Source organism: Leptodactylus fuscus, chromosome 4 (assembly GCF_031893055.1).
Source record: "Leptodactylus fuscus isolate aLepFus1 chromosome 4, aLepFus1.hap2, whole genome shotgun sequence".
In the NCBI taxonomy this organism is placed as follows: domain Eukaryota; kingdom Metazoa; phylum Chordata; class Amphibia; order Anura; family Leptodactylidae; genus Leptodactylus; species Leptodactylus fuscus.
In genome coordinates this window covers 147,998,322-148,026,113 of record NC_134268.1, presented here as the reverse complement: position 1 = coordinate 148,026,113, position 27,792 = coordinate 147,998,322, and the positions used below count along the sequence as shown (strand labels likewise).

At 41.6% G+C, this 27,792-nt stretch overlaps 1 protein-coding gene across 3 annotated transcripts; it reads right to left on the bottom strand.

Moving 5' to 3' along the window:
• HERPUD2 (HERPUD family member 2) lies at positions 1–27,792 on the bottom strand. 3 transcript variants are annotated; one of them, XM_075271203.1, is made up of 9 exons: positions 27,384–27,792; positions 24,723–25,103; positions 17,334–17,411; positions 10,505–10,618; positions 8,845–9,005; positions 8,622–8,741; positions 6,447–6,761; positions 5,065–5,176; positions 1–1,464 (listed from the first exon to the last, which is right to left on the bottom strand). In XM_075271203.1, exons 2-9 carry the CDS (start codon positions 24,867–24,869, stop codon positions 1,303–1,305), a joined length of 1,209 nt encoding a protein of 402 aa, XP_075127304.1. In that variant the 5' UTR covers positions 24,870–25,103; positions 27,384–27,792; the 3' UTR covers positions 1–1,302. The 3 variants fall into 3 exon arrangements, with proteins under 3 accessions (XP_075127304.1, XP_075127305.1, XP_075127306.1); XM_075271204.1 differs by having other exon boundaries at positions 6,447–6,758; positions 27,384–27,789; XM_075271205.1 differs by lacking the exon at positions 24,723–25,103 and having other exon boundaries at positions 27,384–27,790.

The following is a 27,792-nucleotide window of genomic DNA, read 5'->3' as shown; positions in this document are numbered from 1 at the left end:
TTTGTTCATACAATTAGAGTTTATGAAACTGATAATTGTAGAAAAAAGTAATACTGAATTTCAAGATGCTATTACATATTCTTTGTTAACTATAAAACAGTCAAAATATTGCATTATAATCTGATTTATATTGTTCTCGAGCAGTACAGTATACCAAATAAAAAGTAGCGACGGCCTATTTTACATGTCTGGAAATCCACAGGGGACATGATAATATAACATTAAATGTACATACAGTATCTGCTGGAATAAGATGAATTTTTATGAAACTGATTTAAATGTCAAACGACTCATGAAACTTAAAATGTCATTTTCTACCTTCTGAGAGGCAATGATAATAAATGGGGGATTATACTGTCTAAATGCACTCAACAACAGCAGTTGTTAAAACATGGCTGTATACATATTTGGTAGAAAATTATTAATAAAAATTAAGCATATGAAAAGAGAAAACAAAAAAACTAACAAGCCAAATGTAAAGTGGAGGAAACATTACATTTAGTAGAAATTAACACCAAGTTGTAATGGCAGTTCACATTATACTTTTATTTGCCTAGCCCATGAGCTACTGTCACTTTAAAAGGGGTTGTCCCCCTGTTTCTCAATGCAAACCACCTGACAAACTCATTTTCATTGGCCAGATGCTGTAACCGTGGGCAGGCATGCAAAAACGGTGCAAACATGTTACACATGGGTCATGTGAAGTCCTCCACAATGCTCTCCGCTAGTCATAAAAGAGGAGAGGCCCAAACAGTTTAAATGTCTCTATGAAGGCCATGCGCTCCAATGGGGCACATGACCTATGGTTGCCGGGTTGGTACAACCTCTGTAAATGTCAATACGCTTAATTATACAACATATGTAAAATTACTGGTCTGTGCAAACTGAAGCCTGATCAAGTGTGCCCTGAAATTATATTGGAAGTGATCAAAAATTAGTGAAGGCATTAAAAGCCTAAAATAAACAAGTAAATCTGCACTTGCAAGGTTGTGTCATATTGTTGCATGCACCATCACTCAAAACTTTCAAATTGATCATCTTAGCTACTCATAATAGCCGTTATAAATAATTCCACTAATTAAATGAAAGAATGGAAGACATGATTATTTTCCTTAAGAAAAAAAGAAAAAAAAAAAAAAAAGGAAAAGATGATTGTGCTTAAAATACCAAGAATGGCGATTCATAATGGTTCAGGGACACAGATGTTTAGGATGAAAGAAAAACAGAAGTAGTTTTTGAGACGCACTATTGTTCATTTTCCCCTTTCCTGCGTTTACGTCTAGATGGCAGTTAGTAGAAGATTTAGTTAACAACTTGTGGTGGGCCCTCAGGTATGAGGGATGTGAAGAATGTAGTTATGAATGACCAAGCTGATGCCAAAAGTCCAGGGGGTGCAACTGCTGGGACTTCATCCCCTCTCTCTTCTGCTCCATCCTCTTGAATACCTTCATCCATACGACGCTCCTTTAGTTTGAAAAACCAAAAAAAGTTAGGACATATTTTAGATTAATGGAATCACTTATAAATGCAAAAAGTCGGCTTTCAAAAATTAATGTCTCACCATAAGGCTTACGCTGGGTTCACACCAGTGTTCGATCTCCATTCTGAGGTTTCCGTCTTCTGCATGCAGAAGACGGAAACCTGTCAGACCGGGTCCGGCCGTGAGTGCCAGTGAGTGTTTTATGCTCTCCGTGGCGAAACTGTTTTTTTAAAAACCAGACACAAAGTCCTGCATGTCCGGTTAAAAAAAAAAACAGTTTTGCGGCGGCGACCATAAAACGCTCACCAGCGCTCACGGCCACACACTTTTCAAACCCATTCAAATGAATGGGTTTGAAAAGTGACTGCAGGTTTCCGTCTCCTGCCCAGTTTCAGACAGGAAATGGAAGCCTGCAGAACAGAGACCAGGCGCTGGTGTGAACGAGCCCTTAAGAGTATTCTTCTCACAAGTCATTGGAAGCCTATACAAATACTCCTATACTTCCTAAGCGCATCACCATTTTTTTTTTTATTTATTAAAACCAGAAACATATCACTTTTGTTCTAACCTAATTTTCTTTCTAATTCCATTTTCTGTACAATATTTTGGGGGTTGCCACCTTGTCTGAGCTTTCCACTGCACAGCATTTAGTGACACGTATTGCAACAATCTCTAAGCTACAGACATCATAAGACTGAAGCTGACTCACTGACAGACATGCTCTGTGCAGAAACAGAGCAGATAAGCTGCGACACCATCTAGTGTTAGTTGTGGATGCAATACGGAGTCAGTGTTGTAATTAATAGCAGTTTTATATTTATTGTCTGTGATGTAAAGGAAATGGCTGCTGGAAAACAAGCCTTTTAAAAAACAAAACACACAACTTTACTCCCTTAGGGCTAGTTCACACGGGTTTCTTGGGACGGATTTTGATGCGGAATTGGGAGACGGTCATTTCCTTTTTCCAAGAGTGGTTTGTTCCTGCTTGCGGAAAAACCCTTTCTTCAGGTGGATTCCACAGCTGATTCAGGACTCTGCCTCGCAACACCTCCCTCCAGACTAGGTCCACTCATTTGGGCCCAATTCAGAGTGGAATGCTGTGACTGAATGCCGATGTACTGCACCAGCATCCAGTCACAGTCGCTTTTTGGACTGCAAACTGAGGCGGCCTCCACGTCAAATTCCAGTCCGAAAAACTCACGTGTGAACTAACGCTTAGAGGTGAAATGGAGCTACGGAAACTGCATAGTACATTAATGTACATAGTTTCTGTAACTTGCAGCTACAGAGACACTGAAGCTCCAGTTTGCCTTTATGGAAATTACAAAGGAATAGTAGAGCAACACTGATTGGCTAGTTCCATAAGTCCAGTGTGCCAAGATGGGAATATCCTTCAAGCACCAGTTCTTTTTGGACCTTCATGACAAAGGTTTTTTTTTTGTCTCATTATTTTTTAGCTGACAAAACTGTAGTTTTGTTTTTTTTATAGGAAAAAGTATTTATATAAGTACTGTTCTGCAGTACATATAATTAAAGTCAGGGGCGAAACACGTGTAGGGGCTCATGGTGGAGTTCCCATCCATTCCTTGGTATTGTATTTTGTTTTCATTGCATGGTAACGGTTATTGTATCTTTGTGTTCTGTGTATATTCACAGGCACATAAGTAGGATTTGGAGACTTGCTATTTGCGCCATAATTTGGAGTCCGATTGTTACCATCCACTCCAGTCTTTATTTTGTTTGTGCAGTGACACAATAGTGTGTAAAGTCTCTTTACATGTGTGGCATCATACTTAACAAAACTTTACTTGTAAACATTTGATATACATCTTATACTTTGCACTATTTAATTTTGTGACTATTATATACTCTAATAGTATGCTATCATGCAATGTTATGTGTAGTGGTTTTCTGCATACACGCATGTGTGTATATTGGAGACTCCATTTTCACAATTTGGAGTCTATTTTTACCTTCTCCAGTCTACTTGTCTGTGCAATGACACAATAGTGTGGAATCATACCTAATAAACTGTATTGTGGTATACTCTAATAATATGTTATTATGCTATATGTGTAGTGGTTTGATGCACACACACACACACATGTACATTGGGAACCTTTTGTCAACTGCGCCATTTCTTTGTGAGGCTATTTACTGTTATTTATAAGTATGGCGCTATAGTAAATATTTGAATAGCATTACATTCTGTGAGTTATATATTGTCATGCTGCGATTATGATATCTATATCTCTAATTTTGTGCCGGGTATTGGATGGGACCTCTATCATGAATGTGATTTTATCATTAGTTTTTAGTGCTTAAAGTTTGTTAATAAAATATTTATATATTTTTCAGTTCTGTTTTGTGTATGATTTCTTCCGTATATTCATATAGCTTGGCTATGTATATTTGTGGGATATACCCATTTTCTTTTAAATATATTTTTCTGGTGGATCTTTGTAGGTTAACAATATATTAGATAATGATTTAAAATTACTATTTATGTTTGTTCACTTTTTCCACTAGGCAACTAGAATCTGAAATTATTTGATCAGTTCTAAACTTTGGAATAAAATGGTCAGTATTGTATATTGGCAGTCTCATGTCTAATAGACTTTCATCCATATCAGGCATAGGAGCCTTTCACAGGGCCCCAGGCAGCCATGGTAACTTATCAGTGGTCCACAATTGCAAAAGCGAGCACAATTGGCCCTCTTTCATCAAACACCTTAGCTGCTATGGTCATTATGGACTGCAGTATCTAAGGGGTTAAAATGCTAGGACTATAATTATCTGCAACCTCGACAATTGGAGCAAACCAATGTAATACAGCCCCACTCATGCAGAGACCACCACAAAAAAAAAAAAAAAAAAAAAAAAAAAAAAAAAAAAAAATCACATTTCTTTGCTTTGAATATTAAAAGGTAAATCTCAAAAATTGGTATCGCGTGCCAGAATATGATAAATAAGGGAATATAGTATTAAACTTACCCAATTGGACGTATTAAAACTAAATCTTTATTATTTTGATTAAAAGATGTAGTAGTTAAAAATTCCACCCAAAATACACCCAAGTGATAACCCAAAAACAAAGGATAATGGGATGTCATATCTACGTAAATTATTGCGCATAAACCATGCCACTAACTATAGCCTTCTGTAATCTGCCTCCCAACAGGGTCAGATAGTATCAAAACAGTCTGGTCACTAAAAAGAGCCTTTAAATCTGGGCCACATTAATTATAAATCGTGGCATCCAGAACTAGATAGCCCACAGTTATGGAGGCAAGCTAGCAAGGCTACAGTTTAGCCATGATTGATGCTGTGTAAAATTAAAACACACACATCAATGAGCAGGAAAAGACTACAGTGTATAGCTATTGTACTACGTAATTTACGTAGATATAGGACGTCCCATTATCCTTTGTTTTTGTGTTATCACTTTGGTGTATTTTGGGTGGAGTAAAAACTCGTACATCATTTAATCGAAATAAAGATTTAGTTTTAATACGTCCAATTGGGCAAGTTTATTCCTCTATCCGCTTTGAATATTAACCCCCAAAAGAAAAGCAGCTACATACCATCTCCATAAGATCATTATTGTTTTCTCGATCATGATTGACATCTCCTGCTTCTTCTCTAGCCTGTGGTTGACCATCATCCTGTCTGAATGGAAACCAGCCAGCCTGGTGCCTGAAATACGAGGGTGTAAATTTCACACGGCACATAGAAAATAACTTTTTAAATAACTTTTTAATGTGATACAACACTATTTAAATCACTACATGGCAGCATACACATTAACTACACAAAGAAGAAAATCTTTCTTGCAGCTCCAGTTTGATGAAAATCAGCATTTTATTCTTAGTTAAAAAGGGCTTTAGAGGAATTTCTTCTCCTGCTTGGGCGCCACACTTTTAGATATTTGCCCCTACATACGTACGCCCCCCCCCCCCTTCTTGATTGACATGTTTCACTTTGTCTGCATTTAGGGTCAGTTAGTAAGCTCAGCATGGGGAATAAAAACACCCCTAAAGCCCTTTTCAGCTAATTTGCATAATCCTATCCTATCCTACTAATATTATAAATGTGAGTTTGGATGTATGTGTGTTTGAATGTTTGTTCCTCAATCACGGCCAAACGGATGAACAGATTTGACACATATCTAGATGGCCACCGGGAAGGAAACATAGGCTACTTCATATGCCGCAAAATGCCCCACAATCCCGAGCGCTAGCGGCGAACGTATACTCCGGCTACGCTGCAGGACCTGAGAGGACGTCATCTCAGGCCCTTCAGCCGGGAGCCGATAGGGTTGTGGCATTCTGTGGGGGGGCCGATGGACAATGTGCGAGCCAGGGAGAAAAAGGCGGCTGCTCGCAGCTCTGGAGCAACGCTGCCATGCCGCCTGGCTGTGCGAGGCCAATCGGGTGTAGACCGTCTGCGCTCCTGAGAAAATGGCGCATACTCCAAGCTCCCAAGCAACGCAGACACGCGGCCTGGGTCTGTGGGGCATGACAAGTGGATGGGGTGTGCCAGCTTGGCCAGTACCCTGGGGAGCTGGAGAAGCGCTTGAGGGGGGCCAAGGGAGCGTGCAAAAAGGGGGTGTCCGGGAGAGGAGTTTGGGGGGGGGGGGGGCGCCCAGGGCCACGGGGGAAGGGGCGCACGGGAGGAGGTGGGTGCGCAACAGAGCTTTGGGTGGCCCGGGGCCATGCCAGAGCGCACCCACAGGAAAGGAGTTTGGGGGCGGGCAGTGGTGGGGGCGCGGGCACAGGCGGATCGTCTCCAACAACGACATGCGGATGAAATCAGGGATAAATGCTATAATTAATAATAACAAACAACATATTCAGCTGCTGACAGACTCCCTTTAACAATTTATCCTGCCAGATAATCCCTCTACTAAATAAATATTTATTTAGGAAGACAAACATTATATATAGGGAGATGGGTCTATACTTACATGTACACAAGTATCATAGCTCCCATAACCATGACAAAGCGACTAAAGGAAGAATAGAAGTAGACGATACTGAGGAGTATAGCTGCTCTGGATACGGTGTACATCCAGTCAAGCCAATCACGGTTAATATCTTCTTCATTCATTACAGGGCCTCCTTGGGCATTCATTTGAACATTCTGATTTGCCTCAGGTGCAATATTTGGAGCTGCTCTTGGAGGATTTGGTGGAGGTCGGTCAGAGTTTATGGTAGGGGTGGCTGCTGGCTGTGCTACTGTATTACCAGTTGTACCTTGGCTGGAGGCAGCAGCTTGGCTGCTTGATCAAAGGAGAGAAAACGTGGGTTATGTCATAAAAAGAATATAAATAAAACAAAACCACACTTAAAAAGTAAATGATTATAGCAATTAACCCAAATAACCCACGACAGTGTACAAAACACGGCTGATATACAGAGCTGGGATTAAAGATAACACTAGTCATAGCAGTTTAACCCTTCAGATGCAAATGGTTAATAGCGACATATCTCCCCCTGCCAACCTAGAAGCAAATCTAAGGGAAGAATATCAAAGCTGAGTAGATGCCTCCATTCAACCATGCCTTTTTCTCATCCCCTTTTTTTGAACTTTATGGACATATGTATTTTTTTGTTTTTGGAAGTATACGGTCTAAGATGCAGCAGCTAAGAAAACTAGTAAGACTGAATTAAATCTCAAATATAGTCAACCTTTACAAAGCGTGGGATGCCTGCAAATGTAAACTCCCCCCACCCCCTTCCCTGAGGCTGAGCAGATGTTCCCTGTACACACAGCCAGGGTAGTCTATAAACTGTATAGGATGAGAATGTGACTCCCTCGTCATACACAGCCAGCTGTCTAGCAAAGTGACACTATTTCTAAGTACATGGTGTACTAACTACACAACAGCAGGAGGCATTCAAATAAAGCAGCGCTTAGTATGCCAATTTGTCTACAATATTATGCAAGGAAGAAAAGTAGGGTAACTAAATGCATTACCAACTTGCAGAACATTTCATATCCTATTAAATTCCCAATATAAAATGACAGCTTAGTTAGGCTACATTCACGTTTCTGATAGTAAAGACCATTGCTGTCATCCATCACAGCACAAAAGCTACAGAATTTAGTTGTGCTGAAACATCAGATGCAGATGTGGGCCCCTCCGAATGAATTCATTCCAGTCTAAAAAAATATGATGGAAACTTTCTTCCATCACGTTTATTGGACTTTTCATACTTAAAGAGGAACTTTCATGTCCTTGGGCATGCAGTATTGTATACCGCTAGAAAGTCGCTGAATTTCGCTCACTATCAGCTTTCTCGTTCTGTTCTCCTACTGAAGAGCTATCAGAGCCGTAACCGTAACTCTTCAGTGCCAGAAGGGCGTTTCTGACAGTCTGTGAGGAAAGCCCTTTCTGACAGTAGATGCTGAGTGGCGAGGAAGCCCCCACCACCTTCAGTACTAGTCTATGAACAAGGAGGAGGGGAGGCCCTTCCTCAACACTCAGCGTCTACTGTCAGGGCTTGTTCACACGGGGCAAGAGGGGGCAGATTTTGGCGCTGAACCCATGTCAGAACCCGCCCCCTTACAATAGAGGTATATGCAGACCGCTAGCTTTCTTTTTTTCGTGAGCAGTATGTTCCGACTTACGGAAAAAAGAAGCGAGCTGCCTTTTCTTCAGGTGGATTCTGCGCCTGATTCAGTCGTGGCGTCCGCCAGTCTAGACCCATTCATTTGGGCCTACTGCAGAGCGGGAAGCTGCGACAGGCACAATTTGGTCCCAATTTTGATGCGGCTTCCCGCATCAAAAATCAGGAACAAAATACGCCATCCCGTGCCCAGTGTGAACTAACTCTTAGAAGGGGCATTCCTCACAGACTGTCAGAAACGCCCTTCTGACACTGAAGAGTTACGACTCCGATAGCTCTTCAGCAGGAGCACATAACAGGAAAGCTGCTGAATTCAGCGCACTAGCGGTATACAATACCGCATGTGCCCAAGGACATGAAAGGTCCTCTAAGAAAAAAGTCTTGCATACAGGACTTCGCAATTATAAATGCAAATTCAATCTTACAGTTTAATGGAACTCCTTTACATACAACTATGACCTTATTATGCAAGCTAATATAACAAATAAAACAACAAGACATGAACTTACTACTGCATGTAGTACTGTCGTGCATATATCTGTTGCCAATACATCATCTGTAAAGGAGTGAAGACTGAATAAGCAGGAAATCCAGCTGGTGCTGCTTGTGGAGGGAGATTCCCTACAGATCTAAGGAAAACAATAATCTTAAGTAAAAATACAAATAAAATCAACTACACACATAGTAAAAAAATAAATACAAAACACAAGCATATCATAATATCAGACTTACGGTTGTCTGCTGTATGGAAAAGAGTGGTTTTGAATGGTATCTGTATATGTATGAGGATTATGGCGATGTCTCAAGTTTTCCTCATTTCTAGAGTTTGATGGTGTGGACGGTATATCCCGGCTTGTAGGTACCGAAAGAGATGATCCTGAGTGTTCTGAATTCTGAAATTAAAAAAAAGAAAACAAAAGACACCTAAAAGATTTATTTATTCCTAGATTAACATATAGTAATTTGGACAAAAAAAAAAGTTCACAAAAAGGACAGAATTCATCTTCAACAGATGAATAGCCAATTTTCATAGTGGGGAAAAAACCTCGAAGGACTAGTTCACACGTGAACAAAGGGGCGGATTTTGACAGTGGATTTCGCTTGAAAATTCGCCCTTTTACAATGGTGGTCTATGTAGATCACCGGGCTTTTTTTTCCGCTAGCGGCATGCTGCCGCTAGCGGAGAAAAGAAAGGACATGCCCTTTCTTCAGGCGGAAGCCGCGCGGCTTCCGCCCCCAGCAGCTCCCTCCTATGTCAGCTCATTCATTTCAGCTGACAGCGGAGGGGAAAGCCGCGACCGCGATGGTCGCGGCAGGCGGGTTTTGACAAGAGAGAGACGCGGCTCACCGCGTCTCTCTCCATGTCAAAACCCGTGCGGGCAGTTCACGTGTGAACTGACCCGAATAACTTTGTAAGATCATGGACTATTAAACTAGTAGCTGGAGCTTGTAATATTTTTTTACAAGTCATCCAGACACCTTTTAAATCCAACAGTTGAATCAAGCCATGGTTTTAAGTCCCCGGTCACAAAACGTCTTCACTTGGGAGTTTCCATCCACAGACTCCTTCTCTCCTGTAATATTTCAGGCCTTCCTATTGTTGGCTTTGTTGCATCAACACAGTGGAAGAGGTTGTCCAGGTAAACCTTTTATATTATAACTAGGGTAGGAGAGGTAGGGGGTAAGGAAGGGGGGGGGGGGGACAAAAACAAAAACACACTCACCTGTGCCTGGTGCTCCGGAGTCCTCCTTCTGCTGGGCTGTCTTCACACTGCGACCGATTTTGCCCTTCGCACCCCTCCTCTAGTGCCCTAATCCCTTCCACCAAGGTAACCTGGAACAACCTCTGGAACTTGGTCCACTCTTTACAGGCAGTATTGGGGATACGCAGGACCCATTTGGCCATGAACACCAAGGATTCCTCAGTGATACTGCAATGCAGTTGTTGACTTAAAAGCAGTTATAAGAAGGCTTTTCTGCAAGCAAAAGGGGTCAAATGACACGGGACTGTCTGTTGTGGACTACCAACCACTAACTTGCGTAAAAAGCTGAAGGTGCTTTCCAACAAACTACAGTCCTCAACTATGGCTAAAGACTAACTGAAAACCAGCCCCAACCCTTCAACCTTCTAGAAGCCTAGGAGCAGGACACACTTCTATCTAACCATTAGTATAGAAATGGATAGTTAATACTAACCAGAGCAAAGATCGGAAAGTGAAAAAAAAAAAAAAAGATTAAAACCATGCAAAATATAAAACATGGTGCATATTAGTACAGCAATTTACTATTAGCAGTGGCCCTTTTGAGGGACACTTCACAATCATCAGAATTACTCCATTATAGTGCAGGACCAGTAGGAACATCAGACTTTCAAACCTATCCAACATCTTACCGATCTACTGCTGGTGTTTTCAGCTGCAGTGCTCTCTCTGCTGGTGCTTGGTTTAGGGGAATTTGGTGGGGTCCTGGAGGCACATACTAAATGAACCATGTGATATTCATCTTGCTGAAAAAGAAATACCAACAGTGTAAGGGTGTGGTCACATGTTCTGGGGGGGGGGGGGGGTTACGCAGTTTTCAAAGACCAAACAGAGTACAAAAGGAGAAAACTGATGAGCCAGATTTTTTTTTTTTTTTTTTCAATCAACCCTTATTTTGGCCTAAAAAAAAAAAAAAAAAAAACTACTATCAAAAAAAATCTTAACACGTGATTACACCCCAAATCTGTATAACTATGCATGCCAGACATCTTAGACCACTTCAAGTTACTGACATTATATGAATAAGTAGTTTGGGATATTCCAAAAGTATTAGGTCTTACTCACACATCAGGGAAAAAAAAAAAAAAAAAAAAAAAAAAAAAGAAGCCACGTCACGGGAGTTTTTGCAACGTCCATCACACTGTCTACACAATAATGTCAAGAAGTCTATTAACATGTCTATTTGACAGACCATGTTTACTAACCATGCAAACTTACTATTGGACACAAAAAGAGCTGTGTGAATAGACGTTTCAAAATCGTCCCTCACCCTGCTATATTCAACAAGGCCTATTTACCCTATAGATTCCCTTACATCGCACTCTTCCTCATTTTGTATATGAATAAAACTGCATATTTGGTAACTGTAGAATCACCTCTACAAGGTACTATCTTTAGGTTAATAACCAATTTCCTGTTGACAGACTCCCTTTAACAAGGCAATCTTACATTTCATTCAAAAATACTTATAGGGATCCTATCATTAGAATCCCTTTTTTTCTCACCAACACGTAGGAATAGCCTTAAGAAAGACTATTCTTCTCTTACCTTTAGATGTCTTCACCCCGCCGTTCAGTAGATATTCAGTTTTCCGACGATATGCAAATGAGTTCCCTTGCAGCACTGGGGGCGTCCCCAATGCTGCAAGAGAACACTCAAGCGCCGCTTCCATCTTCTTCAGGAACCGGCCTCTATGTGTTGCCTTCTGGCCTGGCTTTCAATCTTCTAAGCTTGCAGAGACGACTGCACCTGCGCGCGGCCATTTTTTTGTGGCCGCTTACGCAAACTCTTATGTGAGGCCTGCTGGCAGAGCTGATTGCGCATGCATAGAAGACTGAAAGCAAGGCCGGAAGACGACGCATAGAGGTCGATTCCTGAAGAAGATGGAGGCAGCGCTTGAGTGTTCTCTTGCAGCATTGGGGACATCCCCAGTACTGTTTGAGCGCTGGGGCCCTCCCCCAGTGCTGCGAGGGAACCAATTTGCATAAAGACGGAAAACTGAATATCTACCGAACAGTGGCCTGGAGAAGACATCTAAAAGGTAAGAGAAGAATAGCCTTTCTTAAGGCTTTTCCTACGTGCTAGTTAGAAAAAAAAAAAAAAAAAGGGATTCTAATGATAGGATCCCTTTAAAGCATATCTCTAATCATCAAGCAACATAGTACAAGTGAATATAAGTTATAATATACATATAGAACACATTTTATAATATATCTTATTATAGAAATAGGTTCCCTTCTTCACTTACTAGGTTGATCCATTGTATAGTCTGTCTCTGTAGACACCTCACATACAAATGTACATTGTGAGCCCTATATGGAGCTCACAATCTACAAAAAAAAAAAAAAAAAAGAAAGTGAAGAAGCTATCTGCATTTCTTTTCCAGCAGCCTCCTCCTCTCAATAGATTTTTGTGTGAAAAAATAACACCCTGATAAATGGAGGAGGGTCATTCCATGTCAAGTGAACCAATGATTTTTCCCTCTATATTTTTTAATTCTTTTGAGATTTTGTTATTTGGTAATCGTGTGTCAGAGAATGCAAAATGTGAATAAAAAAACATTCTAGAAATTTTTCTGGATTTTTAATTGATTTTCAAAGTTCAGAAAAAGTGCGAATTTCTGTGTTGCCTGCCTTTACATTTCTCCTCATAACTTAGGCTAGAAAAAAGATAGAGAAACAAAATAAACGCCATTCTACTCAGAACTATACAGGCTTTCACCAAATATGTCTCAAGAGTATCTTTGTTAATATTTTACCCATGTGAACGCAAAATTTTAAAACGCATTTCTGAAAAAAACGTTTTATTTAAAAAATTCAAAAAAATGCACATGGGCCTGCTATGCCCTTAGCCACATCTGTACCAAAATTCAAGTTGGGATCGCGATGGGATAATATTTTAAACTATAACTATTACAGTGTCATTCCGAAAATCTTGAATTCAGATCTGTTCAGCCTGTGGTCTAAAAGTGTGGGGTCTATATGTGAGATATGTACAGAGAATGATCCACCTCACAAAATCTTAATGTTAACTAGTGTCAGACTAGCAGTATACAGGTCCTGTAATATGACACTAGAGTGGGACCAGCTCTCTCAGAGGTGTGTTTCTGGTAGGACACTTATTGTAGTTCACCTCAGATAACCACAAGAAGGGAGGTTCCAATCTTCATGTTTGATGCATGTCCCTTATTATTAAAGGTAGAGTACAGTAATTAATACAGAAGTCATGTTGTTATGTGCTCATATAACCAGACATTTTACAAGTCAACAAAAATCAGATATTAACTCAGGTGGAGCCTAACACCATGACAGGCCGTACATACTCTGACACAAAAGGAAATGGCCATTGCTAGTAAGCGCTTATGGACAAGATTACATTTCACTCACTAGAAAGGACAAATTGATGATAAAAGGCCAGTAGTTTAAAAATGTCCTATTAATTGTTTGATTAGTTCATATTTTATAGAATGAGGATTTATCTACTGGACTATTTTTCTTAATAAATTACATGTTTAGTGATGTAATAAAAAACAATTGTTACATGTAGAAATAGGTGTTACAAATATTGGTTCTTGTACTCGTTAACATAATTAGGATGAGACTATTTAGAAAATCGCACTTGAGGATATGAGCAGCTTTTTTCTTTGTTTGTTCAATGCATTCAGGTTGAAAATGCTGAACAAGCTAACATGATAAAGATGTATTTGTTCTGGCACTTACAGTATTTGTTTTTTATGGGGTTTTTTTTTATTGTTGCATATAAATGTTGAATTCAGCAAGTTGTAATTTGAAAAGAAAAAAGGAAGAAACTCACACAAACATAAAATCAGATGATTCAAGGCTTTAAAAAAAAAAAAAAAAAAAAAAATTGATCCCAATTTAGTCCCAAGTTGAAAACCTGTACAAATATAACCAAGAACACAAGTAACACAAATGCATTTTTACACAATTTTAAAACATACGTTTTTTTTCACAATTGCGCATCAAAATTTTTAATTTGATTTCTCCAAAACAAAATATAAAGAAACATCGTCTTGTGACATATCAAATGAAAGCCGGTACCGCTCTGAGAAACATGATGCCTCTCCCACCCATTTATCTTAATTCTAGCCCAAGATATGTTAAAAAATGTAAAGCCATACCAGGCCAAAATTCATACTTTTTCAAAACTTTAGAAGTCTATAAAAAATTAACTGATGAAGTAAAAAATTCAAAACTTTTTATTTGTAATTAACTTAAGTTGTACTTCATAAAAAAAAAAAAAAAATCGAAAGACGTCAGGTAAAAAAAATATTCCTATTTGGATCACTTGATATGGAATGACCCAGGAAATATGTTTCTTTATTAAGATATATTACAAACTTTATTTTATTCATTGGCAATATTTATTCATTAAAAGTTGATTTGTAATTTGAGGTGCACTTTAAGACACCCACCTGTCAAACCCTTCTTGGGCCATTTCACACTAACAAATTTGTGCAGACAAGCAAAGTCAGCTGCATTTTCCAACTTGGATGTGGCTTCGGGGAACTTACAGCATACTAAATTTATGATGCAAGCTTCAAAACTACTACAGCTCTACTGTCTTGCACTCATATGGTGCACTACGTTTCTAGCATAATGCCATCAATGGATATGGCGTTTATGCCACACAGAGAGCCTTTTTTTTTTTTTTTTTACTCTCCTGCTTTTGATGGAACCTCTTGTAACATACATTATTCACAGATACAATATTGTAGATAAGAGACTAGTGTGCTGGAAGGTAGAACAGTATTGACCAATGCCCTTACTTCCTGCACTATGCATGAGACAAAACACATGCACGTATGGCACGTATGGCACGTATGGGCTTTAAAGAGGATCTGTCACCTAGTACAAAATGCTAAATGTCAGATGTTTTTCGACTGTTACTGTGCGAAGAAATTTGTCATTTTTTCCTTAAATCTGTCCACCCATTCAAAGTAGCTCTTAATCTACAAGTGGGGGATAACCTTTTATTATTTTGGAGAAAAGAGTTTCCATCTACCAGGAGGGCATTTACATGTAACATTCCAGGGGCCATATCTTTTGTACAGGTTAACAAAGTTTAACCCTTTCACTGCCAAGGGTCTATGGAAATTTTGCACCTCCAGTAGCCATAGCAATTTTCACAGTTTTGAGACGGACAAATCAAACCTAAATTGCAACATTAAAAAATCATCCAACCCCCCTATACCTATATATTTTCTTAAATGAGATACCTGCAGCATTGTCAGAATGTCACCTAGTACTGTATACAAACAGGCACCTTCATGCAATTTTGATTTAAAGTGAATGTTTTATAAAAAATGCAAAAGTAAATATATATTAGTTGCTAAAAGCGGAAAACAAACAAGAAATTATATGCACCAAACCTCTTAAAAATAAGAGTTCAACATGTGCAGAGTTAATTCATATCACTATGGCCTACACCCGCATGCACGAGCCTTCAGAAAATCACCAGAACCGGAAGGAACAAAAATCTGCTTTGAAGCTGGAAATGTTACAAAAATATCATCCTATAAAATGTAGGGATTACACACCATGAAAATTAAGTGAACCCCTAAACCCTATATATTTTTTTTAACGCAGACAACCTGAAGTTTACAAATGTCTTAATGGGTCATCGATAGCCACATCCACCTTCATGCAACTTTGCTACAAACAATTTTTTGAAAAAATGCACTAAAATACATATTTGTACCTAAAACTCATGTTCAATCTCAGATTCATACACAAAATACATTTAACATAATAGCTTATGGTGTATACAATGTGCATATATACTATATGAGCCGCAAACATCAATTACAAGAGCTCAGACTCCCAAAAACACTAATACAGAAGACAAGCAGGATTTTGCTGTTATTCACTAATATGTTAAAAATCTATCCTGCACCTACCAAACTGTGACTGTGATACAGAAATCTAACTTTTTCCAGATTACACAGCATACCGTATATAAAAACACAACTTAATGTTTCATATATACAACCACCGTCATGCAACTTTGCAGCAAACAGAGATTGAAAGCAAAAATTGCACAAAAATTCTAATTTGTCACTAAAGTGCGGCTCAAGCAATCCTTTTCTGCAAACAAAATGTACTTTCCAAAAAACTGCAAGATGTGAGGAGTTCATACATACTACACATGTATACATTTACAGGGGCGGGTGTTAAAGAAATGCCAAAAGTCGCAGAAATGCACCAACCCATTTTGTGCATGCAAATTAAATAGGTCTTTACATAAAAATATTATTTTCCATCCCCCTATAAAATTTTTAGCAAGCTATACATTCATCTCTAGTGATAATCGTTATTACTATTATTTTAGCGTGTAACGGATATCGCTAGAGACGTATTTTACTCTAGAAAGCTCAAGTATGGACAGGACAGGGATTGGGTGAAATATAAACTTTATTCACGTCTTTGTGTATACGTTGTGTAAGTGTTTGGTGCAACTTTTTTTTTGGCGCTGCGACCTGGACAATGGTAAATGCCTGGGTCACAGCACCAATAAACTCTCTGGTTATGTTTAGAGGGTATTACATAAGAATACCCCACTAGTAAAGCTCAGGGGTAAATTACATTATACCTGTATGTGACAATCAGAGAGAGAAAGTATAATATGTGCTCTGATTGACAGGAGAAGAGTTATAGGGACAGAAGAGTCCCTGCCACCCCCCTCCTGGTGTCACATACAGGTTATGCACAGATAATGATCATTCATTATCACTGTGCACGCTGCTTCTCCCCCCTCCCCTTCTGCTACAGTTTATTAATGCTTCCGAGACAGGTGGGGGGGGGGGACACTTTAAAGCCCTATATCTCTGGGCTGAATTAAGATATCTTGATGCTTTAAAATTCATTTTAAAGAGGAGAATACCATCTTTAAAATATTACCAAACACTTGATGATTAAAGTTTTGGAGCGATTCACTGTTGAAATGCAGTCGGGAATTGAGATCTGCAGTTGGATCTCAATGCCAAATAGCGTTTTCAATAGTGAATTGCTCCAAAGCTATAAATTCTATCAAGAAGTCCTCATCTTTAAAATGAATTTTAAAGCATCAAGATATGTGCAGGCAGTCCAGACATATCGGCATTAGTAGGGAGGATGTATTAGCTACGTCCTCCGCTACTGAAGTGCCACCCTGGGAGGACATAGGGCTGATGTCCTCGGCAGAGAAAGGGTTATTTATAATATATAAAAAAAAAAAAAAAAAAAAAAAAAAAAAAAACACCACACAACCTAAGTAGATTTATGGAGACCCCACTAGCTTTCAATTTTTGAATACAGACTGAATGGATTTGCCATTAATTGGTGCGAGACTATGACAACAATATTCTAGCTGCCATGTTTTCAACGTTCTGACTTATGTGTAACTTGTAAGCAAACTACTCAAGAAAAACCAAGAAGTTACAGCAATATTCTGTATACTTACTTTCCTGAGAACATCTTTCAAACGCAAGTGATCAAGGAGGAGTTTGCCAGAATATACCAGTCTCTGATCCTTGGTTAGCTAAAAGAAAAAATAATAAGTTCAGACGGCATGTCGTATTGTACAGCAAGCAGGGCAGATTCTGTCAACAAATAACACATGGTATGAGTATTTGTAATTTCACGATTCACAACTATATTGCTGAAAGTATACAGAAATACAAATGTGTTATGCCCTTAGGCTGTAAAGCAGTAACTAGCTGCATGTTACTCCCTACCACTGCTCTGAAGCTGTGACCAGCAGGATACAAGCTGGAATGGACATCTGTATTCTGTGAATAAGTCACTAGAGTAGCACGTGGGAAGAATATGCAAATCTGTCTCCCAAGATGTAAACAGGGAGACAGTGCCTCTGTTATGCTGCCCTCTATGGGAAGCACCCTGAACATCATGCCCGAATTTCCCAGAAGTCTTTACTGCATAATGCAGGGTTATAACCAAATCAGTTTCTCAGCTACGAACGGCACTAAAGACTTCTGGGAAAGTCGGGCATGATGTTCAGGGTGCTTCCCATAGATGGCAGCATAACAGAGGCACTGTCTCCCTGTTTACATCTTGGGAGACAGATTTGCATATTCTTCCCATGTTCCCTTGCAGTGGAGCAACTATGGCTGTACAAGTCTCCACACACCTGAAAAGGTGGTCTCTTCTTAAGGAGTGACATCCCCATAATCTAGAGTAGCACGGTCATCCCTGGAGAAGTGTTCCTCCACAGACCATAGCATGCGGTAAATGCTACCTGCATTCTGCTGACTGCTTTTGTAGGAAATCTAATTTGTACAGAGCTCAGTGGACTTTATAAAAATGACTTACTTGTTAAAGCCTGCTATATTATTAATAATATTACATACATTCATTTGAGTAAAGGTGATCCTAAATGTACAACCCATATCAGGGAGGGGGATGAGCGTTTGATCAATGCTAGCCTTTGAGTTCCCAGTCATTCAAGTGCTAGTAGGGTGCAGGTGTGACACCTCTACGTTTTACTCACATTAACACATGCGTTTTAGAAACCATGTACGTTTTGTACTTGATCAATATTAGTCATTTTCCTTTGTGCAGCAAAAACGGCACATGAATTAGTGCAAATAATTGTAATAGGTTTATAAAGGGTGCTATTACATATAACCTATCACAGGCAAATCTACCAAAGTAGCTGCATCGGCTCTAGGGCCAAACAACTCAGGCTACCAATCAATAGACAACCCTGGCACACTGACCTGACTAAAAAACTGAGACGTGCCTCGCGGGTTGCAGAACGCTTCTGGAAGAAAAGCCACTCCCAGGAAGACTTCCTCAGTTACAAAGAGGCAGTCCTCACATTTAAATACGCACTCACCTCCGCAAAGCAGGTCTACTTCACCACACTCATATCTGCACTCTCTCGCAACCCCAAACAGCTATTCTCCACCTTCAACTCCCTCCTCCGTCCTCCCGCCCCCCCCCCCCCCCGACATCACTTATCTCAGCTGACAACTTTGCCTCTTACTTTAAAACTAAAATTGACACCATTAGAGACAGTCTCGCCCTACTCCCCCGACAACCCCTCTACCCAACTACTCACCATCCCTGACCTGTTTCTCCTCCATCAGTGATTAAAAACTCTCCTCCCTAATCTCCAAATCCCACCTCACCTCCTGCACGCTTGACCCGATCCAGTCACATCTCATCCCCAAACTCACTAAAGTCATTACTCCGGCCCCTAACTCATCTCTTCAACCTATCCCTAACCAATGGCTAATTCCCCTCAGCCTTCAAACATGCCACTGTCACTCCTATACTTAAACCGTCCCTCGACCCGTCCTCTCCTGCCAACTATCGTCCCATCTCACTGCTCCCGTACGCCTCAAAACTTCTAGAGCAACATGTCCACTCCGAACTCTTCTATCTTTCGTCCAACCTGCTCTTTGACAGACTTAAGTCAGGCTTCAGACCCAGTCACTCCACTGAAACTACCCTAACAAAAAAGTCACTAATGACCTGCTAACCGCCAAAGCCAAGCGCCATTACTCTGTCCTCCTCGACCTCTCCTCTGCCTTTGACACAGTTGACCACTCCCTCCTGTTAGAAATTCTCTCATCCCTTGGTATCTTAGACCTGGCCCATTCCTGGATCTCCTCATACTTCACCGACCGCACATTCAGCGTCTCCCACTCGCACACCACCTCCTCACCTCGCCCTCTCTCTGTAGGTGTCCCCCAGGGATCCGTCCTAGGACCCCTCCTGTTCTCCATTTACACCCTTGGCCTGGGCCAACTCATAGAATCTCATGGCTTTCAGTACCACTGCTATGCCGATGACACCCAAATCTACATCTCTGGACCAGACATTACCTCCCTGCTGGCCAGAGTTCCAGATTGTTTAGCGGCCGTAGCCTCCTGCCTCACCTCCCGCTTCCTCAAACTCAACATGGAGAAAACAGAGTTTATCATATTCAGCCCACCCTGTATGGCTCCTCCACCTGACGCATCTATCAAAGTTAATGGAACCCCACTTAACCCTGTCCCACAGGCCTGATTTCTTGGGGTTACCCTGGACTCCGACCTATCCTTCAAGCCACATATTCAAACCCTCAACACCTCCTGTCGCCTCCAGCTCAAGAACATCCACCAAATATGCCCCTTCCTCACCCAGGAAACTACCAAGATGCTCATCCAGGCCCTCAATCTCCTGCCTAGACTACTGCAACACCCTTCTCCATGGACTCCCAGCAAACACCCTCGCCCCCCTCCAGTCCACCTTAAACTACGCTGCTCGCTTAATCCACCTCACCCCCCAATCTTCATCGGCTGCTCTCCTCTGCCAGTCCCTCCACTGGCTACCTATAGCCCAGCAAATTGAGTTCAAGCTACTAATGCTAACATACAAAGCGATCCACAACCTGTCCTCTCCATATATCTCGGACCTAATCTCCCGTTACCTGCCCACACGTAACCTCAGATCCTCCAACGACCTCTTACTCCGTTCTGCTCTCATCCACTCCTCACACAACCGTCTCCAAGATTTCTCCCGTGCATCCCCCATACTCTGGAACTCCTTACCACGACACATAAGACCGACACCCCCCCCCCCCCCCCCCAATCACAGGATTCAAGAAGGCCCTGAAGACTCATCTACTCAGGAAGGCCTACAACCCCCAATAACACTATCACCTCACTGCCATCTGAACTGTCTCCCCCTCTCCTTCTGTATCTCCCCCCATAGATTGTAAGCCCTCGCGGGCAGGGCCCTCTACCCCACCGTGCCAGTCAGTCATTGTTAGTATTATATCTACCTGTATATTTTGTGCATTGTATGTAACCCCCAAATGTAAAGTACCATGGAATTAATGGTGCTATATAAATAAAAATAAATTCATATGTCAAAAAGTAACTTTTTCATGGGCAATTGCACACTCAAAGGTAATCAGATTTCACAGATGCCTCGCAGAGTCTATTGAGGGTTCAATAGACTAAACCATTTACATACCATATTCTACAGTCCTATGAAAAAGTTTGGGCACCCCTATTAATCTTAATCATTTTTAGTTCTAAATATTTTGGTGTTTGCAACAGCCACTTCAGTTTGACATATCTAATAACTGATGGATACAGTAATATTTCAGGATTGAAATGAGGTTTATTGTACTAACAGAAAATGTGCAATATGCATTAAACCAAAATTTGACCGGTGCAAAAGTATGGGCACCTCAACAGAAGAGTGACATTAATATTTAGTAGATCCTCCTTTTGCAAAGATAACAGCCTCTAGTCGCTTCCTGTAGCTTTTAATCAGATCCTGGATGAAGGTATTTTGGACCATTCCTCTTTACAAAACAATTCAAGTTCAGTTAAGTTTGATGGTCACCGAGCATGGACAGCCCGCTTCAAATCATCCCACAGGTCTGGGGGTGACTCCAAGTCCAGGCCTCCATTGGTTAATAAATTTGATTTCCATTGATTATTTTTGTGTTTTTTTTTTTCATCATCACATCCAACTTTGTACAGAACAAAGAATTCAATGAGAATATTTCATTCATTCAGATCTAGGATGTGTTATTTGAATGTTCCCTTTATTTCTTGACCAGTGCATATAACTGAAGCTGAAAGTCCACAGAGAAAACCTCTGCAAACTTTTTTGCAAAGGGCTGCAGGAAGAGAATTCAACTCACTGTCGGCTTTCCCGATCTCTGCCCCGGGTAAAGAGCTATCGGTCTCGGTACCGTAGCTCTTTACAGTCTGAAGGGCGTTCCTGACAGTCAGTCAGGTACGTCCTTCTCCACAGCAGCAGCACACTGTACAGCGTAATAGGCGCTGCTTTGCAGAAGAACATACCTGACTGTCAGGTCTATCACTTCTGACTGTAAAGAGCTACGGTACCAGCACAGATTGCTCTTTACCTGGGGCACAGATCAGGAAAGTCGACAGTGTGCTGAATTCAGCACACTGTCATCTTTCCAGCAGTATATACACTCACCGGCCACTTTATTAGGTACACCATGCTAGTAACGGGTTGGTCCTCCTTTTGCCTTCAGACCTGCTTCAATTCTTCGTGGCATAGATTCAACAAGGTGCTGGAAGCATTCCTCAGAGATTTTGGTCCATATTGACATGATGGCATCACACAGTTGCCGCAGATTTGTCGGCTGCACATCCATGATGCGAATCTCCCGTTCCACCACATCCCAAAGATGCTCTATTGGATTGAGATCTGGTGACTGTGGAGGCCATTGGAGTACAGTGAACTCATTGTCATGTTCAAGAAACCAGTCTGAGACGATTCCAGCTTTATGACATGGCATTGCATTATCCTGCTGAAAGTAGCCATCAGATGTTGGGTACATTGTGGTCATAAAGGGATGGACATGGTCAGCAACAATACTCAGGTAGGCTTTGGCGTTGCAACGATGCTCAATTGGTACCAAGGGGCCCAAAGAGTGCCAAGAAAATATTCCCCACACCATGACACCACCACCACCAGCCTGAACAGTTGATACAAGGCAGGATGGATCCATGCTTTCATGTTGTTGACGCCAAATTCTGACCCTACCATCCGAATGTCGCAGCAGAAATCGAGACTCATCAGCTCGAACCAGTCTGGCCATTCTCCTCTGACCTCTAGCATCAACAACGCATTTCCACCCACAGAACTGCCGCTCACTGGATGTTTTTTCTTTTTCGGACCATTCTCTGTAAACCCTAGAGATGGTTGTGCGTGAAAATCCCAGTAGATCAGCAGTTTCTGAAATACTCAGACCAGCCCTTCTGGCACCAACAACCATGCCACGTTCAAAGGCACTCAAATCACCTTTCTTCCCCATACTGATACTCTGTTTGAACTGCAGGAGATTGTCTTGACCATGTCTACATGCCTAAATGCACTGAGTTGCCGCCATGTGATTGGCTGATTAGAAATTAAGTGTTACCGAGCAGCTGGACAGGTGTACCTAATAAAGTGGCCGGTGAGTGTAGAACTGCCTGTGCCCAAATCTGTGAAAGGTCCTCTTTAAATGGTCGCATTGCAAAGTACAATTTGTCCTGCAAAAAAATAAATCATACAGTTCTGTGAACTGAAAAAAAAAAAAAAAAAAAAAAAAGTTATGGTTTCTCTAAATTAGTGAATGAAAATGGATCAAGATATGTCATTTTTTTTGCGACAATAGAGTAGTATGTAAAACTGTTGCATTTTTATTTAACCTTGATTCTATGTAAAATGATGGTCATCAGTTTTCATTACTGTGAGCATCACTTTTTTGTAACACTTTTGCTAGGTTCACACTAGCGTACGGCTTTCTGTTCTTCGGTTACCCCATAGACTATAATGGGGTCTGCAGGATTTCTGTCCGCTTTCCGCCCGAAAAATGCAGAGTTGCTTGCAAAACTTCTCTCTGCATTTTTCCAAATGGATTTGGGGATGGAAACCCCTAATGTAATTCAAACGCTCGCATGAACCTAGCCCTAAAGAGGTTGTCCAGTATAAATGGAAATCCCTACACTAATCTAAACACCCTCCTACATTGTAAATAACAATTGATCAAAGGTGACTGCACCATGGACATTTGCTGGTTATCTGGTGATGATCCGTTTCTGGAAACGGAACATCGGTACTACTCTCCCCCCCATCTACTCCATCATACTTGCCTATCTTCTTCCTTCTAGGTTTCTTTCTGTGGGATAGCTCTTCCTCCTTCTGTGATGTCTGCCCACACTATAGACCCAGCGCTGCTCTGTGCAGCCAATAATCCCCCTCTACTGCGCAGGCGTGGGAGCAGCATCAGAGACCTGCGCAGTAAAGGATCGTCAGCTAGATAGCAGCGCTGGTTCTATAGCAGTCAGAAAAGAAGGATGGGTGTCTCACAGGAAGACTGGAAGGAAGAAAGGCAAGTATTTAATGGGGGTAGGGGGTTGAGCTGAGCAAGTAGGGAAGGGCTAGTAGTTGTGTGCGAGATAGCTAGAAAGACAGGGAGGGAGAGAGAGGAGGGAGGCAGTGTGGAGAGAGGTAGCTAGTGTGGAAGTTACATAGCATGGAGCTAAATCAAGTAAACAAATGCAGAAGATACCAGGAGCTCCCACAGACACCGAGAAATCACTGCTAAACATATATGGCCCAACAACGTTTTACAGTCAGGGCAAAGTGGATAAGATTCTAGCGAATCCCATGGCCAAAACTGCTGTGCGGACATGCTGCGATTTCCAAAACCAGTGCAGTTTTGAAAATTGCAGCATGTCAATTATACGTACAGAAACGCCAGCGGTTTCCCCATAGGTATAATTGTAACAAAGTCCACAGAGAACTTCTGTCTAAAGCGCTGTGGGAAGAACCGTGATGTGTAGCCAACACGTTTTTCCAGCAGTGCTTTTTTTGCTGTGGGACATCCCGTGAGGCCTTAGCCTTAAGCGGTTGATCAAAAAGTGCTATATAACAACTATGCTTAGGATGTGCCACAGATTATGAATAATGGAAGGTGATGGGGGAAGACATAGATAACTGAAGCATGTCATAGTCTATAGTTTTATTATAGAGGTCCATGGTTTCCTTTGCTATGCACACTGTTCCTTCACTGTTTGCACGGTCCCTGTACCATGACATGAGGGTATGGAGAAACCCTGTACTGCAGCATCCTTGTGTGCATTATCCCTGTATTGTGCAACTCTGTCTCCATAATATCTCCTTAGTCTGCCGCACTACTGTGTGTATTCCCTCTGTGCATTAAGAAAACCAAAGTGATCTTGTGAAGTTTTCCACCGTCTGATCTTCCTGTTTGAGGTGCTCTTGGAGGGGTGGGGCACCATTACAAGTTTTTCTATAGAGCCCTATAATTAATTGTTATTCCCCTGAAATCTACATTACTTACCGGTTTGCTGGGATAAACCTTGGAAAGATGAGTTTTTAGTTTCTCCACTGTCCAGTCTAGGAAGCAGTTAATGGTTTGGTCGTCATATTTCTGATTGGGGGCTTTAATCACCAAAGTCACAGGGTTATCCATCATGGCTTGATCCATGCCAATGTACAACAAACTTTCCAGGCCTCTCTTTGAAAAAACCCCTGTACTTCAACACGTTAGTGACATTGTAAAATTACACTGTTTTGTCACATCACTGTAACTCCTCATATACTTCTCCAGTTATAGCAACAAAAGTGAAAATCTGTAGAACTTGCTGAGCAATGAAGCGGCACCTGAGCAATGTAATACTGCCCATTAAGAGACCTTTAAACGCTCCTACTGCTTGGAAACCTATAAAAAAAAAAAAAAAAAAAGGGAAGCATTTAATATTTCATCTGGAAAGGCAATGGCGAGAGAAATTCAACAGTATGGACAAGCCAATTGCTAAAATATATATATATATCATACAGAAAATGCAATGGAGGTTCCAACATGCTTCCCTATTGTATACAACCACAGTCTAGGGCCCCGTTCACACGGGGCACGGAATGGCGTATTTTGGGCCTGATTTTTATATGTAGATTGTAAGCCCCACATAGAGCTCACAATGTACATTTTTCCCTATCAGTATGTTGTTTTTTTTTTGAATATGGGATGGAAATCCATGCAAACACGGGGAGAACATACAAACTCCTTGCAGATGGTTTTATGCCCTTGGTGGGATTTGAACACCAGGACTCCAGTGCTGCAAGCCTGCAGTACTAACGACTATGCCACCGTGTGGCCCCCCTATTTTGGTCATGATTTTGACACGGGAAGCCGCATCAGAATAGGACCAAAATGTGCCTGCCACAACTTCTGACAGTTGCGGCTTCCTGCTCCGGAGTAGGCCTAGTCCAGAGGGTTCTGCCGCGAGGTGGACGCCGCAGTTAAATCAGCTGCAGAATCCACCTGAAGAAAGGGCAGCTCGCTTCTTTTTCCCGCTAGCGGGAGCAAACCACTAGGTGGGAAAAAAACAAAACAAAACACTAGCAGTCTGCATAGTTCTCTATTGTGAGGGGGCGGATTTTGAAGAGGATTCAGCACCAATATCCGCCACCTCTTGCCCCGTGTGAACGAGCCCTAAGGATACGAAGAACGGAAACCCTGTCCACTTAAAAAACACAGTTATAGACTATAATGGATCAGTTGGGTTTCTGACAATTTTATACTGATATCAGCAGAGGGCTTCTCTCTCTGCCGATTTAAGCGGAATCTCAGATGGATTCGCTCGAATGCTAGTGTGAACATAGAGTAAGTGTTTTATTGCTGAGGGTCATACCATTACCAGCACACACATGAGCAGGGGGCCCCGAGTCAGCTGTGTTAATGGATTGATAGTGCACATGGTCCATTCAATTCTACAGCACTGACAGAGGTATAAGTACACGCTCTGCCAGTCTCACAGAAGTGAATGGAGCGATGAACACTACTGATCGGTTTACATAGAGGACTTGAGCACTCTTATTACCAACACCCCAGTGATCATAGCGTTATGTTCCATCTTAAAGATAGGAGGCAAGAGCTGTTACTATAAAAAAAAATAAAAATAAAATCCATCAATGGCCAACAGGCCAACCCGCCAATTCCGACTTGTGCATTTTTCCACAGTCCGACAGCAACGATCAGTCAGAAGCAGTAAAGATCCTTTAATTCATTTAAAAAAAGCTAGTGACAGAATTTCTATGAAGAATGGAACAAAGTACGCATATAATGAATTACACAACATCAAAAATTGTACAAAATAATCATTTTATTCTGAAGCCAGGGTCCGCAACTTTATCTGACGCCACACAAAATTGGTTTGACTCCACAGTCCTGCCTGTTACTGGGGTCCACGTCATTTTCCTACCGATTTCACCTCATTACTATAGTCTGTGAGCAGCTCATTTATAGGTCTGAACTGTTGTGTCATAATATTACTGAAACTCAGCACCAGGGTCAGTGCGGCATGCCTGCCAGTTGTCAACAAGCTAAGAACAGATCACCATGACTTGGCTCTTAGCGCGGGGTACTCAGCAGCATCAAACTAGTCCGTGCAAATCTCTGCTTAGCAAATGAATAAATTGACAGGGCGCTTACACAAGAAGGTACGCAGCACAAGGGATGGGGTTGTACTGTCCTGTGTAAATGGAAGTGTGTGTATAACAACAATAGCCAGACCTATACTGTGCAGAAAGTAATGAGTACTAGAAAATACATACAAAAGAACCGCACCACCAGCCTATTGTATGGAACTAGCCTCGCCAGCATAGAACATGCCATATCACCGGACTATTGAAGAGCACGCTACCAAATACTGCCAAGTTATACCAGCAATGAGTGGCACACACATGCCCGGTGCCAACCACTAGGCAGCCGGTCCAGAAAACGTATTAGATCAGTGGAAGATATAGTAATAGAGTTTAACCATTTGCAGCATTTCTCAGCACTGTCTGCAATTTGAGTATATTCCCTTCTGTATGTGGGGAGTAGGTGAGAACCTCAGTGACACCATGTTGTATAGGACAGCTTGGTCTTTGCTGGCACTAGGGCACAGAGCTGTGCATAGCTATGGATGTGTCTGCCGTCGGGTGACTACAGGGACATTACCTGGAAGCTTCCCTTGCTGTTGTTGTCTCCTGACACCTTCTCCCCAGACACCTCCTCCTCCTGTTCCTTGTGTCAGCTGAGGGTCTCTGCCCCGGACACAGCTGCACAAATAGGGAGGGACGTCTAACGGAATTACGTCAGTAGACTCCACCCGGCCAGGCAGTACGGACAGAGGAAGAAATAGACAGCCCTCCTCTATAACCCGGCCGCCTCCAGGCAGCAGTGCGCAGCGTGTGATTGGCTGCCGGGCCGTTGTATCACAAAGTCTACGTGTGGCTGTGCTGCTGTACAGAAAGTGAGCACTAGAGGGCAGCAACGCACCGCTGTCTCATCTCTAAACACAGCCAGACTTTGGTGAAGACAAGGGATCGGATAGTTTCTCTGTGGAGTGTGACTATACAGGGCAGAT

Bases quoted from the DNA above. Each gene is read 5' to 3' on its own strand.
- HERPUD2 (XM_075271203.1), bottom strand. From the start codon at position 24,869: ATGGATCAAGCCATGATGGATAACCCTGTGACTTTGGTGATTAAAGCC. The intron at 10,619-17,333 runs GTAAGTATACAG...TTTCTTTTTCAG, and splicing joins TGAAAGATGTTCTCAGGAAA to CAAGATGAATATCACATGGT. The intron at 5,177-6,446 runs GTAAGTATAGAC...CTCGTATTTCAG, and splicing joins GCTATGATACTTGTGTACAT to GCACCAGGCTGGCTGGTTTC.